The sequence below is a fragment of the Vicugna pacos genome, chromosome 18 (assembly GCF_048564905.1).
Source record: "Vicugna pacos chromosome 18, VicPac4, whole genome shotgun sequence".
In the NCBI taxonomy this organism is placed as follows: Eukaryota; Metazoa; Chordata; class Mammalia; order Artiodactyla; family Camelidae; genus Vicugna; species Vicugna pacos.
In genome coordinates, this window is record NC_133004.1 from 13,243,978 (window position 1) to 13,259,813 (window position 15,836).

Here is a 15,836-nt window from a genome sequence, read left to right on the forward strand (position 1 = left end):
TAATGTTCAAGGACCAGAAGCTCTAAGTAAGCCAAAAATCATTCATTTGACAAACAGAAGCTGGACTATCTCCCGGGAAAACTCCCCTCCCTAGCTCCCTCATTACGGCCATCAATTTCACAAATCTTGCTCACGAAGAGCAAAACTAAAGACGCATAACTTATGGGGAAAAATCCATAGAGAAAAGTTAAAGATGATAAACAACAAGGTCCTACAGTATAACACAGAGAACTATATTCAATATCTTGTAGTAACCTGTAATTTAAAAAAAATATGAAAAAGAGTATGTATACATATATATGACTGAATCACTTTGCTGTACACCAGAAACTAACACAATACTATAAATCAACTACACTTCAATTAAAACAAAAAAGTTGAAGATGAAGAGAGACATATGGCCTCCACCTTGCCCAGCCTTGACCTACAGAAATGCCTGAGTGCAAGGCCAGGGCCAGTAGGACTGGTTGCAGGGATTCTTTAGAGGCGATTCCACAGTGAGGGGAAAACTGGCAGAATGAGGGTAGGCGGGTCCTCCTAAGTAAATCCAGATCCCAGTCAGGGCAGCTGTGAGGCTTCCCTGAGTCACTCCCATATCCACATCCAACACGCAGGAATGACTTAGCACCAAAACACCAACAGATCTCTTCAGTGCAAAGGACTGAGAATACACATCCTAGTCTAGGGACTAAACTTGAGAAACACTGAAGACAAGCTGTCCACACACACCTCCCAGCCTCCCACCAAAATCACCCCCCTCGCTGGTGGGATGGAGAGAGTTGGACTGGGAAGAGCAGGGGTCCCCAGATGGGCTCAGCATGGGACAAGAGGGGAAGGGCTGCAGGACAGGGCAGGGGAGACCTCAAATGAGCTAGAAAAAAAGTGGAAGGAGCTGGAGTATTAAAAAACATAATAAATAACCAAAATACAAGAAGGACCGACCAGAGAGAGAAAATGAGAAAGTGGAAACTGGTAACTGGAACAGCAAAGCACTGGGGGAAGAGCGGACGCGGGAATAGGAGGTACGCGGAAGACAAAGAGGGTGGAGAACTCAGAGTCCTCTAGGAACCAAGGCTTTCGGGGGCCACGGGGTTCAGGGGTCTGCAAACTAAGGGTGTTTGAGACGACACTCTTTGCCTGTGTGGGGACTGGAGTGACTGGGGACAAGGGCCTGGGTATTGGGAATGACTGGGGAACAGGGGGACCCGTAACTGGAAACTGGGACTCAGGGGGTCCAGGAGTTAGGAGGGATCCTAACACCGGACGTCTGAGAACTAGGGGTCTGGTAACTGGGCAAGGGTGTCGGAGGAGCGGGAGGGACTGGGAGTCCGGGGGACAGGTGTCCAGGAGCTGGTTGTAACTGACGGACAGGAGTCAGGGGACTAGGAGTGCCTGGACCCGGGATGCCAGAGACGTGCAGGTGTCCGGGGGCCATGAATTGGGCGTATATGGGGTCAGAAAACTGGGAGCGATGGGACGCGGTCCGCCAGCAAGCGGGACGCAGGGACTTAGGGGCCGGAGTGTGCAGCTGGAGCGGCGGGAACCGGGGCGGCCGGGGCGGGTGACAGCGGCCAGGCCGCCACTCACCGCTCATGGTGCCGCTCCCCGGGCCGGTGCTTGTCGTGCCGCCGCCACTGCCGCCACTGCCGCCGCCGCGCTCCAGACAGGCCGGGAGACGGCGCGCCCCGCCCGCCCGCGGCCCCGCCCCGGAAATGAAGCTCCACGGCCCGGCCCCCCGACCCGGAACGTAAACACCGGCGCCCGCGCGGCGCGCCAGGGTTGGAGTGCTGCGCGCCTTAGAGGTGGCTGGGAGCCGGGGGCAGGCCTGAGACCCCTGCAGGGATGCGTCGCGGTCCGCGAGTCCCAGGATGCAGCGGCGACCGAACGGGATGCCTCCCTGTCATCCTGTGCTCACACCTTTGTGAAGGAGTCAGACTGTGAACACGGCCTCAAGAAATGAGACAGGACGCTTCCAAAGAGCGCTAGTAGCGGAAAAGGGAAATTTAGAAAGAGGAACGAGCCAAAGCGTGGGGACAGGGGAGGTGGGCGATCCCGGAGGGCTTCTCTACGGAGATGACCTTAGAGACCTGGATAGAAAGAGGGAAACGGCCCGGGAAGATCCGCAGGAAGAGTGCTCCAAAAGGAACCTCCTCGCTGGAGGGGTTGACTGGAGCAAGAAGGTGTGTGAGAATCTTACGTTAGAGAGAAGACTGAAGAGGTGAATGGAGGGTCTTACAGGCCATGGTAAGGGGGTTGGACTTCTCTACTTAATGGAAAGCGGTTAAAGGAATGGGAAATCACTACAGGAATTTAAGCAAAGGAGTGACACGATCTGAATTAGGTTTTAAGACGATTCCTCTTCCTGGGTTGACAATGAATGGTAGTGGGGCAGGATGGAGAAGGGGCAGCTGGTTAGGGGGCTATTGGAATTGTACAGCAAGAGATACTAGTACCTGGGACTAGGATGGTGGCAGTGGAATTAAGCTAGAAGGATCTTGTTTGAACACGTGTTCACAATAATCTTAAGGAGTCCAGGTTACTGCCCCATTTTACAGACAAGAGAAAGGGGACACAGAAAGGTTAAAGGAGCATTTTCACAAGTTGGTTTCCCCATAACACAGAGTAAAAAAGTACATTTTAGGGGAGAGGGTATAGTTCAAGTGGCAGAGTGCATGCTTAGCATGCATGAGGTCCTAGGTTCAATCCCCAGTACCTCTTCAAAGAATAAATAAATAAACCTAATTAATTACCTCCCCCCACCAAAAAAAATTTTTAATGCATTTTATACCACAACCCAGTACACGAATGCATGCATTTAAGATATATAACAAAACAGTTCTGTAGGTAATGTAGCCTCTTCAACTTTTCTTTCTTTTTTTCAGTGCTGACTGAGACAACTGATTGATCCACTCATGTCTAGATCCACATTTGAAAACACTGAATTGAGGCCTCACTGGGAAATGGAGTCAGAATTCCAGCCTAGGTCTGTGTGACCCACAACCCTTACTTGGTCTTCCTACTACATTGTCTCTCTGGCCCCTGGGAATTTATCTTTTGGACTCAGCAGAGGTAGAGAGATCTTTGGAGAAGGATGTGCTGCAGCATTATTTTTTACTACAGAAAAAGTGGAAAGCCCCGAAGCCTAGTTAGAGAAGAACAGCTAAGCAATTCATGGCCCACCTCACAAAGAACCTCTTGCAGCAGTTGAAAATGCTAATTATAAAGATGGAAACACAGGAAAGGCCAATGATAATACATTGTTTAAAAAGCCCCATGCGAAATGATCTTTACACCATGATTAAAACTGTCAAAATATGGCCATGTGTAGGGACAATGAGAGTATGTAAAAATGAAAATACTTACTTGTTTGGTTGGTGGTTGGTTGTTTTTCCCATGTTCAAAATTGTATTTTACAGTTGTTAATTTGTTATTCTAGTTAAAGAGTCAGTGTGTCTGAATCCCTCTCCCTGCCCCCCCCCAAATAAAAGCCCATCTTAGGTTTGTCTGCCTCTGTAACCTTTGGTGAGGCATCACATGCCTGCTTCATAGAGTTGTCATGACAATACGTGTCATACCTTCTCATAGCACCCTGTAGTTTTTCTTCGTGGCACTTGAAATGGATTAAGTTATTGAAATCATAGCATGTGTGCTTTACATTTTCTACCACCAACTACCGCCTTTAAGTGTTTTAATTCCTTCCTGAGATTTAACCTGGTAGTGGAGAACCAAGAATCAAAAGCCGAATGTCAGCAGCCCTTCTTGGCTTTTGAAAAACCTAAACTCATTGAGGGGGATGAGGGAAGAAGGAAGAAAGTCTGTGAGAAGCTAGGAGCAATAGTCCCAGGCCATATAACAGAAAGGAATACGTACCTACCCTCAGAGAGACTTGACCTTAAAGGACTAATAAAAATCATTATGATGTGGGGAGGACATGTGCTTAGATTACATGCTTAGCATGCAGGAGGTCCTGGGTTCAATCCCTAGTACCTCCATTAAAATAATTAAATAAATAAACCTAATTACCTCCACCCAAAAAAATAAAAATTAAAAAATTAAGGAAAAAACAACCTACAAACCTTTAGAAAAACATCATGATGGCAATCTAACTAACGCAAAATACTTATTATGAAACAGATACTTCTATGGGATAAAAATTAATATATATTTGCAAATATGTGTGTATTTTCATTTAATCATTAAAACAACATTATAAATAGATACTGTTATCCCCACTTTACAGATGAGGAAACTGAGGAATAGAGTGGTTAAATAACTTTCTCACAGTCACCAACATCTATAACTTCGTAGTAACAGCCAGGATTCAAACTCCAAGAGCCAGTGCCTTAAACTATACTGTATTGTCTCCTGTGGCTCTCAAGTGCCTGGAATGGAGCCATGATGAGCCCCAGATGGGTAAAAAGGTCCCACCAAGTTTCCCCATCTCCCAAACCTGACACGAAAGCCACAAAGCCCCAAGACCTCAAGGGTCTGTGCTGTGGTGCCAGTGGGCATCTTAAAAATGATCAAAGTAAACATTACCAACCTTCCATAACACTCCAGGACCTTTGCACAACCCCAGGAAGGGAACCCTTTCCCAATAGCAACTAAGACTGTAGCCCAAAGAGATGGGGATCTTAGCAATAAAATTGAATTGATGCGAAGAGAAAAAATAGGAATAGATCAGAATGTCTGGGTTTAAATCTGGCTCCATCATGTACTGGCTATGTGACCGTGCTCTGACTCAGTTTCTGTCGTCTTCTGTAACACGGAGATAATGATGGTCCATCTGCCTTGTGGTGGTTGTATGCGTTAAATGAGTTAGCACAGATGAAGCACAATCCCTGGCACCTTAGTAAGGCTAAATAAGTGCCACTTATCATTATTATTACCTGCACTGTGAAAACTACACATTTATTTATATAATTATAATAATGCCTGATGCCTCCACTAAGCTGAATGCTCGCAAGGTCAGGAACCAGCCATGCACTGCACACTAAATTAGTGCGGCTGACCCTAGGCTTCTCCTATACACAGAAAGTATAAAGGACAACCTTACTTTCTTTTAACAATAAAGAGAAAAATCCAGTCTCTCTTGAAATGGATATGTGCCTGGGTAGGAGAGAAGTAAGTCTACCCACACAAATGTGTGATTACGGCATCCACACATTGCAGCGCTTTTTTTTCCAGTGACTCAGTTTAATCATGAAACTAGGAAGTTTCCACAGTTAAGCAAGCTCTCAGCAATAAGGCAGAAAAATATGCCTAACATAAAGATTTTCCAGAACTAGAGGACAAAAAGCTATATCATCAATTGATAAGGATAATCACCCTAAAGCGATCTGATAACATCATCCTTTCCTTTGGACAAAAGATTTTCAAAGTAGCTCTACACTAGTCGAAACGGTTAATTATATGGTAGAAATTGGTTTCTCCATCCCCAAGACACCTGCGGCAGCTAGTAGGCTGCTGCAGTAGTCAGTTGTTTTCGTGGTGACAAGAATGGTGGCACCTTCCTCCATGGCTGGGAGTGGAAAGAAATGGTCAGAATCGACCTTTGGTTTGCTCTTGGCACAGTCTTCACACGTGCATTCTTCTACTGTGTACTCCAGGCCCCTCGAAAGAAGGGTTTCCGCATCGGTTCTGCCATCACTGCTATCGTCCACGTCAGCATTATCCTCGTTCAGGAGAGCCAATCCTGATTGCCCAGAAACAGAAACATTAACCTAAATTTTCCAGGGCACGTGGTCATGCCAGACTTAGCTGCACATATCAGAAATCAAAGCAGCGCAAGACAGATCTCTTCCTACAAAATAAACGAGTGGGTCTTACACTAGCTGGGTTCAAAGATGCACTTGGTTTAGGGCACACAGTTGTTTTTAAGTTATTGCTTGTCTGTTTCACGTTGGCCCACATTTAAAAATCAAGAGATTTCACCAGGTACACACTACTATATATAAAATAGATAAACAACAAGGACCCATCGTATAGCACAGGAAACTATATTCAATCTCTTGTAGTAAGCTATAATGGAAAAGAATCTGAAAATATATTTATACATATTTGTACATATATGTATAACTAAACAGCTTTGCTGTACACATGAAACTAACATTGTAAATCAACTACATTTCAACAAAAAATAAAATTTAAAGAGAAAAAGCAAATTAAAAAATGTTAAAAAAATTTTTTTTAAATCAAGAGATTTTACATTCAAATCTAAACAACTGGACTCTTCTTTTTAAAGATAACAAAATGTGGCCACTGGGAACCCACATCCCTACATGGAAACAATCAGCTGGAGTTGATAGCACCTGCCTCCTTCAAGCAGGCCATGGGCTTCTCTGTTGCCAAAGCCTCCAATGTCCCATTACATTCGTTTCTTATCCAGTTGGCCCTTGGATGCATTCAGGTACTGGCCCTTTTTACCAAAATCAGCCTTGGGTGACACTTTAGAATTCAAAGTAAAGATGCTGCTCTTACAGCATTCTGTGGCAGATTGCTTTTTTTTTTTTAATGAATCTCTCATGATCCCATAAGGAAGGGGTCTCCATTATGTCCCCGTGACGTGCCTGTGACGTGCCCCAACCTTCCACAGTGTAACTCCATCTTCCAAAACATCACACGTAAAGTCACTCCCCACCTGTCTCTCAAACCCCAGGCAAAAAAAAAGAAAAATGAGTAAACTCATCTACCTCTCCTAGCTGCACTAGAAAGCAAATGAGGTGGATGCTTGACAGATTATGCATGGAAAATAAATGCATAAAGAAATAGGGCAATGGCTGTGAAGTATTTGGGAATCAGATCATGGGCAAAGATAATGGGCAGAAATATTTTTATTTTAAAAAACCCTTAAGTAGAACATTCACATCTCTGGGACTAGCTCTCAACTGCTTAAGAAAGATAATAATCTTTGACATGATTGCTCAAATAATCCAGGAGCAACTGGTTATTCTTTTCTAGCATTTTTCAGCAGTGAAATGTTCACCCAAGCAAACAACAGTTATATTTATATTAAAATATGGCCACAGATCTTGCCAAATATACTTTTCCCCACAGAAGCAGACCTGGCTAGCTGTTTCTGATAGCATGACATTTAATCAATGTGCTAACTTCGGTCAAAGAGATGGATGCTTCCCAAGGAAGCCTCAGTACTTCAGAAGAGTAATTACCAATGGAAGAATGTCGGGGAAGGCTGACATTATAGGACACGGGCAAAGGTGGTGTAAACACTGCAAAGAAAGCTTGCTTCTTACAAGAAGTCCATTTAACATAACTGTTGCCTAACACACTCAAAAGAGCTCTTACCAGAGGAGATACTCAACATGAAAAAAGTAAAGGAAATGAAATTCACAATAGCCACCTCTTGGAAATAGATTTCAAAGATCAACCATCAAACCAACCTGTGTTTTTAAATTGGTCCTTTAATGGTTCGGAGTTCATCTTCCTTAGCAAGAACATCAACACGAAAACTGTCAGAGAAACTATCAAGCTCAGGCCCAGACAGGTCCAGAGTATCACATTTGTTCCTCTCACTGAATTAAAACAATGTCAGAGAGATAATGAACTGATAGCATAATATCCACATCCAGTAAAGATTACCTACCATCCAATTCCCCTAGTTCATCAGCATTGACTTTTAAATTCTAAATAATACTCACTTAGGAGAGTTGATTTTAAAAGGCCTATGTTGTTAAGAGTGCTGGGAAAAAATCAAGATCAGTTCTGAATAATTACTTTGTTCCTATTGGTATTTAAATGATTGCCTTTTATTCTTTCCCTTTTTAATTCAGAAGAAACTCTCACCACCTTCCCCATAATGTTTCTTCTTTGAATAAAGAAGTAGTGGATATAGACAGACTAGTGGGGAGGGCAGAGCTCAAGTGGTAGAGAGCTTGCTTAGCATCCACAAGGTCCTGGGTCCAATCCCTAGCACCTCCTCTAAAAAAAAACAAGTAAGTGAGTAAATTCTAATTACCTCCCCCAACAAAAAATAAAAAATAAATTTAAAAAAAGTTTTAATTAAAAAAATGCGATATAGAGAGACTACTTCACACCAGTGAATAATGGCTGAAGCAGAATTACTTACTTGTATTACAGTAACGCTGACATGTTAGAGGAGGGGTATTAGAGCATCGAAGGCGACACGGTTGGCAAGCATCAAGCAATCTGTCAAAATATTCATTTTGGAAGCACTGCTGAGCCATCTGGAACCTCATCACAAAAAGAAACAAGGAAACCACAGAAAGAACAGCATGGAAGGACAAGTAAACAGGAATTCCCCAGCAAATGTAGTGACAGCAGCTAGAATGTCTCGAGGGGAAAAAAAAAACAACTTCACTTCGAGGACTGAGTTCTCATTGGGGCCGACTCTTTGTACTGCGGCTGAGGATTTGAATACTGACTTTGATTCCAGTTTCTAAGTTTGGGACTTGGGTGGGGTAAGAGATGGAGTGTACGTACTGAGGGTGAACCATACCTGAAAGAGAAACTGCTTATTTATAGAGGAAATTTCTCAGCCAGGTGATAGTTGCAAGAAGTAGACAAGCCTGAGGCATCAAGCAGAAGGTTCAGTAACCATTTCTAGAACACCTGTTTGTGAGCTGTGCTGTGTGATAGGCCCCAGGGAGGGAGATCAGACCAGGTCTGTGCCCCTTGAGAACTTAAAAGTCTAACAGCGGAGCTGGAAATTCACTCAAACAACCACAAAGTGTAGTAGGATGTGACAGAATGTAGAGGGAAAGGAGTGTCAAGCATGCCTCCCAGGTTTTAAACCGAAGAATTCCAGAATTCTGATAGAAATAGGGAAGTCTAGGGTAGTTAAACTGGCAAGAGGATTGGAGGGAAGATAGGTGTGAGGCATTACAATAATTATAATAACATTATATTAATATTATATTACACATTAATATAATATATTATTAATATCTATATTCCATTGCTGAAAATTTACAAAAAACAGATGTGCATATAGCAAAATTATCCATAGTCGTAGCATCTAGAAATAATCACTGTTAACATTTTGGTGAATCATAGAATTTGCAAACAGGCCTGCCAATGTGTTCTGTTTGACCAATGCCTGATATAGATCCTTCTGGAAGGATTTCTGTAGGTGGATGGACAGATAGATACATAGATAGATTGTAGTGCATTTTCCTTTTTACATAAATGAAATCACATGCGTTTGCTTTTAACCATATTGAGAGATACCTGTGAAGGAAAAATACTGCAAACCATTTTAGTAAACAAAGAATGCTGAAGTTATCAAGTCATCAGCAGCTGCCACCACCTCCCAGTGAAGACAAGCCTGGAGCCCGGCCTCTGCAGCCACTCACAATGGTGCACTCTGAGGGGACTCAGAATAAGAAAGGACAGGATACTGGCCCTAGATGGCTAGATGCTTGTCAAAGGAATGAATTCAATGAGCCCAAATGTTTGCTTCCTCCCATACATAGAAAAGCACTAAATTCTTTAACTTGAAATGCCCGGTTTTCTTTAGATAACAAGTAATCTTTTATTGTTTCAACTACCTGGTCTTTGTTGTAAAGCTCCTATATATCCTAACTCCTCCCCCACCTCTTAGGAGCAGTCCCTCAGAGCCTCTGAGAGGCTGTCATCCTGCTCAAGTCCTTCCCCTTAACAAAATGTAACTCTCAACTTTTAGGCTGCGCATTTATTTCAGTCGACATACCCATACAGAAATATCCAGAGATACCAGTCAGAAATGCAAGACTCGAGTGAAATGCAAGAAAATGGCAAACTTCAAGCTGCAGGTAGTGATTATCTCTGGGGGCAGGGAAGGTACAAAAGAGGCTTCACCTGTATTGGGCTCATTTTATTAAGCTGAACAGTGGATACCTTGGCATTTGCTGGGTTATTTTTTTGTTGTTGTATTTTTTGTTACCCTTTATCCTTTTTCATATTTTTAAAAGAGTACATAATAAATATTAAAATAACGGTAACATGAAATGCAAGACAGCTATCTTTTCGCTATAATCTCTCATGGTGGAAGGGGCAGGAGATCTCTCTGGAGTCTCTTTTAAGACCCTCATCCCCTACATGGGAGCTCCACACACATGACCTAATCACCTCCCAAAGACTGCCACCTCCAAATGCCATCCATCACGCTGGGCGTTAGGTTTCAACAAGAATGGGGGGGAGGGGGCGCAAACATTCAGTCCACAGCAGCTGGGAAGCTTGGAGGAGGGAAGAGAACAGCGTTAAAGGAAAATCTCCCAAAGATGCAGAGCACAGGCTAAGGGAACAAGAGTAAACATTAAAGAAGTCAGAGAGACCACGGATGGGCAGAGTCCAGGACAGTGCGAGGCCTAAAAGCCAAAGCACCAGGGGAAGGAAGCCTTTCTCCCGGAGCCCTTGCTGGGCCTTAAATCCTGAGAGGTTGTTCTAACCCCTTGTAGGCCTCCGGGGACTTGGAGAAGCCCAGGGAGGGCTCCATCCTCAGAGAGGTCATGGCAGTTGCCTCCTGGCCTGTTGCCAAGCTTCACAGAGGTGCTGAGTGGGCTCCCAGGGGCCACACTGGTGGGCTTTGTCCTGCCTCATGCTCTCTCTCCATGGTTTCAAGCTCCAAGCAGAGAGTGCAGGTCAGTGGGCTGTTGGATCGCTGGGTCAGAGGGGAGAGGACAGTGAGGACAGCCTGCTGAGGTTCCCCGGGGCAGCTCTGGTCCCTCCCCGTCCCCAGATTTGCTGCTCTGCTTGTTGAGCAGTCTCTTTGATTCTGTGGGGAAAACCTGTGATCCTTCCAGTAAAGTCCCTTTTTGGCTGATGTTAGCCAGAGTCAGTTTGGGTTGGTTGCTAGCAGTTCAAAAATAAAAATAAAATCCTTAACTATATTAACTCGTCCTTTTTCTTTTTCCTTATTTTTTCTTTCTCTTTTTTTTTTTTTTTTTTTGGTGAGAAAACAGGTACCTTTATTTACTGCTTGGTGCTAGTGTAAATTCACACAATCGTGGAGGACAGTTTAGCAATTTGTATCAAAAGCCTTAAAATTTTGCAAGCCCATTGCCCCAGTAGATCTATTTCCAGGAATATCTCCTTAGGAAATAGTCACAAATGTTCACAGATATTTATTGCGGAGTTGCTTGTAGAGAGAAACAACTTAATTAAGAGACCAGATATATTTACCACAATACATCCAAACAATAGAATACTATGGCAACTATTAAAAATTATTTAATCAAATATTACTTAATGACAGCTGGGCATATGTGCAGTTCTATTAGCATTAATATTCAAATCCTGGTAGTTCTGAGCTCCCACCTGCTTAACTTCAAACTGTTACCACCTCCCTCACAAATCCCCCGCTTGTCCAGGGCTTGCTGGACTGGCTCTCCTGCCTGGGGCACATTAACCCTTTCTTACCTAATTCCTCCACTCATGCCAGAAATGTCGACAACAGACTCTGATTGAGGTAAGCTGTGCCTTCCGATTTGCTCCTCAGGATAGGGGTGACTGGTGAATCCTGGCATCTTAGGGTCAGCTGATTCTCCTCCATGACAAGGGAAGGAGATGGGGAAACACGGACTCAGAGGTGACAGAGAAAAATATGCAAAAGAGTTTGGGAGATGTCATACTAGTCAGAACTCTTTCTATAAGAAATGACATAAAAACTTACATTCAGAAAGAATTTACTGGTATTATAGCTGAGAAGTCCAATGGTAGAATCAACTTTAGTGGTTTGAGTTATGTCCAACTTTCTCTCTATCACTTGCCTCAGCAATGCCATCTTCTGGGGCTTGGCTCCATTCCCAGGCCTTTCCCTCGTGGTCAAAAGAGAGCTGCAGTGCCTCCAGACCTCACACACTCATTCCTTCTGAAGTCTCCCTAGTCATCTCATTTGCTCCCATGGTTTTCTTGTTACCTTCCAAACCTATGTATCCAACTACAACCTTGACCCTGAAATTCAGACCCATCTACCAACTGCTTACTTGATATATCTACTTCAAAGTCTAAGAGTAATTGCTAACTTTATTAGAGTACATTTGGATTTTCCAGAAAGGAGAGAGTGTGTGCTGCCTTTTCAAACCTACCTGGTCATTGAATCTTTTTTTTCAAGGACAACTTGTGAACATTTAGGAATACACATTTTGTGGAACATAATTTGGGAAAAATCAAGCCACAGTATCTCCACAATTCCCTTTAGTTCTCAAAGACTATGATCTGGGGACTTAGTGGGGTTGCAATAAAATAGAAGTTGTATGGTTTTAAAATAAAGATTCTTTTTTAAGTTTCGTGATAAAGTTTGTTGGTGTAATAACATCAGCACCAAAAGAATGCTAGGTCTGAGCTCGCTCTGCACAAAAAGAACACGGAGAAAAACCAACCCCTGAGTCAGCATCAAGCTTCAGCACTCCCTGAATGCTCTAAAGAAGCCAGGAGACGCTATCTCAAATTCCTGAAGCCTTAGCGCGTTCTGCAAGGAAAATGCCATGCAATTACAATATTATTTTTCCAGATTACTAAACTACCAACAAGTTTTCACAGCAGAACACTTTGACCTTCAGCTCTTAACTGTAAACCAACAGGACACAAAGTCCTCCAAGGACTTTAGATTTTTCACTTGAAGAGGGAAATCTAGGCCTGGATTAGTCAGGGTTCTCCAGAGAAAGAGAACCAACAGGATGTATATATAGAGAGAAAGAGACTCAGTATAAGAAATTGGTTCATACAATTATGGAGACTGAGAAGTCCTAAAATCTGCAGTTGGCAAGCTGGAGGCCCAGGAAAGTCAACAGTGATGGTGACGTTTCAGACTGAGTCTGAAGTTCCAGTTCTAGAGCCAAGGGTGTAAGTTCCAGTCTTAGAGTCACCAGGCTAGAGACCCAAGAAGAGCCGATGTTTCAGTTTAAGTCCAAAGGTGGGAAAAGACTGACATCCCAGCTCAACGGTCAGGCAGGGCTTCAACACATTGAATGAGGGCAATCTGCTTTACTCAGTGTACTCATTCAAAGGTTAATCCCATCTGAAAATACCCACTCAGAATAACATACACACCCAAGATAATGTACCAAACAGCTGGGTATCCCTTGCCCCATGAAATTGACACATAAAATTAACCATCACAAAGCCCTTGACTATACATCCAGTCCCTGCCTTCTGTTGACCTCCTTGAATCACCTCTGTGCGACATGTGCTGTGTCCACTGGCTCCTCTGGGAGCTGTGTCTCCCAACATCCCCATCCCTATATGGTTCCAGGATAGAGTTGGCCAACAGAGGAACATGCATGAGACTTAGAAAGTGGATGTGAAGCAGCAGCCACTGTTCTCCGAAAGACATCATAGTCGCCTGCAGTGATAGATGGACACAAAGATGCCTGATGGGTTCAGGCATGTCCTCGTTCTCCTTTGCTCTGCATCCAGCTCTTCTTTCCACGCTGGCCCTGCCGACCAACGGCTGCCCCAGCCCCATCGGTGAAGGCTTGTCTGCTGATTCACAGAGAGGGGATTGCACAGAGGTAGGGGCAACCTAGATGACTCCAAGAGCCCCCCCTGACAGCTCCATGTTAGCAACTGGATGTTCCTGACTTCTCAGATCATCTAGTCGGTGACTCCTCTGGTCCACACCTCCCCAGCTCCTCTCACTACTATAGAAGGTCTGATTCCTATAATGTATCCCTTACGCTGTAACACCCACAGTGGCTCAGCTCCCCTGACGATCCCTGATTGGTACACCTCTTTAGTCTTGTTGTTTTGAACCCACAGCTTAAATACTCACTTAGAACTGTCTAGATTCTGCCTTCAGAGAGGCACAGCATTATAATTAAGGCACAAGTTTTGGAGCCAGAAAAATCTGAAGCCCAACACCACCACAATGGATCCTGTGTGGGCAATTGGCTTAACCTCTCTGAGCCTTAGCTTCCCTATCTATAGCAATGTCCTTGGTAAATGTATCAACTTCCCGGGATTGTTGCAAAGATTAAGTAAGATAATTTATAGAGCATACAAATTTATGTGCAATTAATTTACAAGCACAGTTGCTGACCCAGAGTAAGTGCTCAGCAAACTTTACTGATTTTTTTTTTTTTTATTAACAAAAAGATCAGAGCCAGTCAACCTCTGGGAAGGTGGTTTGCCCAAGGCTGGCTACAGCAGTAAAACCAGGAGGGGAGACCCCACATAAACGGGATCATCCTAAAACCAGAGATAAGAACACAATATTGTGTATTAAATGCTAGAATTTCAAACAAATAAACAAGAAATGCTAGAATTTCAAGGGATGATGAAGCAAAGAGGCACTGCAAAGATGGAAGGCAGACTGCATTTGAGTTTGAGAAATGGGTTAAGGCAAGGAGGTAGTACTAAAGCAATGAGTAGCAGACAAAAGCGAGAATTCTCCTGTTGTAGGATGACCAACGTATAGCACGGAGCAGGCATAGTGGCCCACAGGAAATCTGCACATTCAGTCCAAAACCCTTACCTTTTCCCATAGTAGAAAAATAAGCTTCTAGAAATTCAAACGTCATCGCAATACTGTATCAATACCTAGATGCTTTTAATATTACTTACTTTGGTGGAGGTACATGGTATTTATTATGACACATTATTTCAGCAATTATTTTTTAGTGCTTTCTTTAATACTCCCAGCTTCTTTAGACAAATGTTCATAAGCATGCTCTTTCTCACCACATACTCTCACGTGTGTTACAAGCACACCTCGCAGGTACTACAGCTTCAGTTCCAAACCACCGCGATAAAGTGAGCATCTCAATAAAGTAAGGCACACAAATTTTGTGGTTTCCCAAATAAAAGGTATGTTTACATTATACTATACTCTATTAAGTGTGCAATAGCATTATGTCTGAAAAAACAATGTGCATCCCTTAATTCAAAAACACTTCTTTGCTAAAATTGCTAACCATCCTCTGCCAACGCAGGGTTGCTACAAGACTTCAATTTGGAAAAGACGCACTATCTTTAAAGCACAATAAAGTGAAGTGCAGTTAAACAAGGTCGGCCTGTTTAAGCTTGTTTCTCACGTATTTTTTGAGTAACTGTGCTTTGCCTCCAAAAGATGGATACAAGCAATCAGGTATTCGTGGCAAATTTTAGCAAGGTATGTGGCATAACCATATATGGATATAGGGCCACATAAGTGAGAATACATTCTCACTTAAGTAAAATATCTGTATACATAAGAGATTGGGAGGAAATTCCAGTAAATGCCCTCCAGCCAAAGGCCACCACTGTGGAGAACCATGTGGTGACTCCAGAGCCAAGTACAGGGCCAAGTGACCTGTGCAGGTGCACATGGCCCGGCACACACAAGTGCCTGGAACTTGCTTTAATGCTGTTGGCATCTTGAAATTCTTAGTAATTTTTTAACAGGAGCCCTGTGTTTTCAATTACTGGGCCCCACAAACTATGTGGCCAGTCCTGGATGGGTGACTCAATTAGAGAAGGTTAGAACATTCTTATTATAGGATTTGGACTTGTGTTAGGTTATCTGGGAGCAAGTTCAAGGAAACAAGGCTTAACTCTGGACTAGATGTTGACAGGTTGTGAGGGTAATTCTATAACTGGGGTATAACTATGTATTGGTCAAAGTTTTCCGGAGAAACAGAACCAGTAGGAGATAGATGGGTAGATGGGTAGATGGATAGGTGGGAAAGTAGATAGATAATAGACATTCTAAGGAATTGGCTTATGCAGTTGTTGGAGGGTAGCAAGTCCAAATTCACAGGGCAGCCCAGCAGGCTGAAAATGCAGGAGAGAGTTGATGTTACGGTACTGAGTCCAAAATCCAGGCAGTCTGGAAATTCTAGGGTTTCTTTGTTGCAGGCTTGTGCCATAGGTGGACACAATGAGAAGTCAGCTGGCTACAA

At 43.4% G+C, this 15,836-nt stretch overlaps 2 protein-coding genes and 1 long non-coding RNA gene across 15 annotated transcripts in view; 1 reads left to right on the forward strand and 2 right to left on the reverse strand.

The window, feature by feature from the left end:
• SNX29 (sorting nexin 29) overlaps positions 1-1,702 on the reverse strand; it is a 478,692-nt gene extending 476,990 nt beyond the window's left edge. For all 3 annotated transcript variants that reach the window (XM_072942171.1, XM_072942172.1, XM_072942173.1), the window contains exon 1: positions 1,588-1,702. In XM_072942171.1, the coding sequence (XP_072798272.1) occupies positions 1,588-1,594 (7 nt within the window). In that variant the 5' untranslated portion in view covers positions 1,595-1,702. The remainder of the gene's footprint in view (positions 1-1,587) is intronic.
• A 56-nt stretch (positions 1,703-1,758) lies between these two features.
• LOC116284141 (uncharacterized) lies at positions 1,759-3,501 on the forward strand. The gene is made up of 2 exons (XR_004193903.2): positions 1,759-2,244; positions 2,883-3,501. It is a non-coding gene; the product is annotated as an uncharacterized lncRNA (long non-coding RNA).
• An 880-nt stretch (positions 3,502-4,381) lies between these two features.
• TNFRSF17 (TNF receptor superfamily member 17) overlaps positions 4,382-15,836 on the reverse strand; it is a 102,773-nt gene continuing 91,318 nt past the window's right edge. For 4 of the 11 annotated variants that reach the window (XM_072942186.1, XM_072942179.1, XM_072942182.1 and 1 more), the window contains 3 exons: positions 8,087-8,211; positions 7,401-7,532; positions 4,382-5,695 (listed from right to left, as the gene is read on the reverse strand). In XM_072942186.1, the coding sequence (XP_072798287.1) occupies positions 5,409-5,695; positions 7,401-7,532; positions 8,087-8,211 (544 nt within the window). In that variant the 3' untranslated portion in view covers positions 4,382-5,408. Of the gene's footprint in view, positions 5,696-7,400; positions 7,533-8,086; positions 8,212-11,376; positions 11,504-15,836 lie in introns of all 11 variants that reach the window. The other 7 variants (XM_072942188.1, XM_072942185.1, XM_072942184.1 and 4 more) reach the window with 4 other exon arrangements.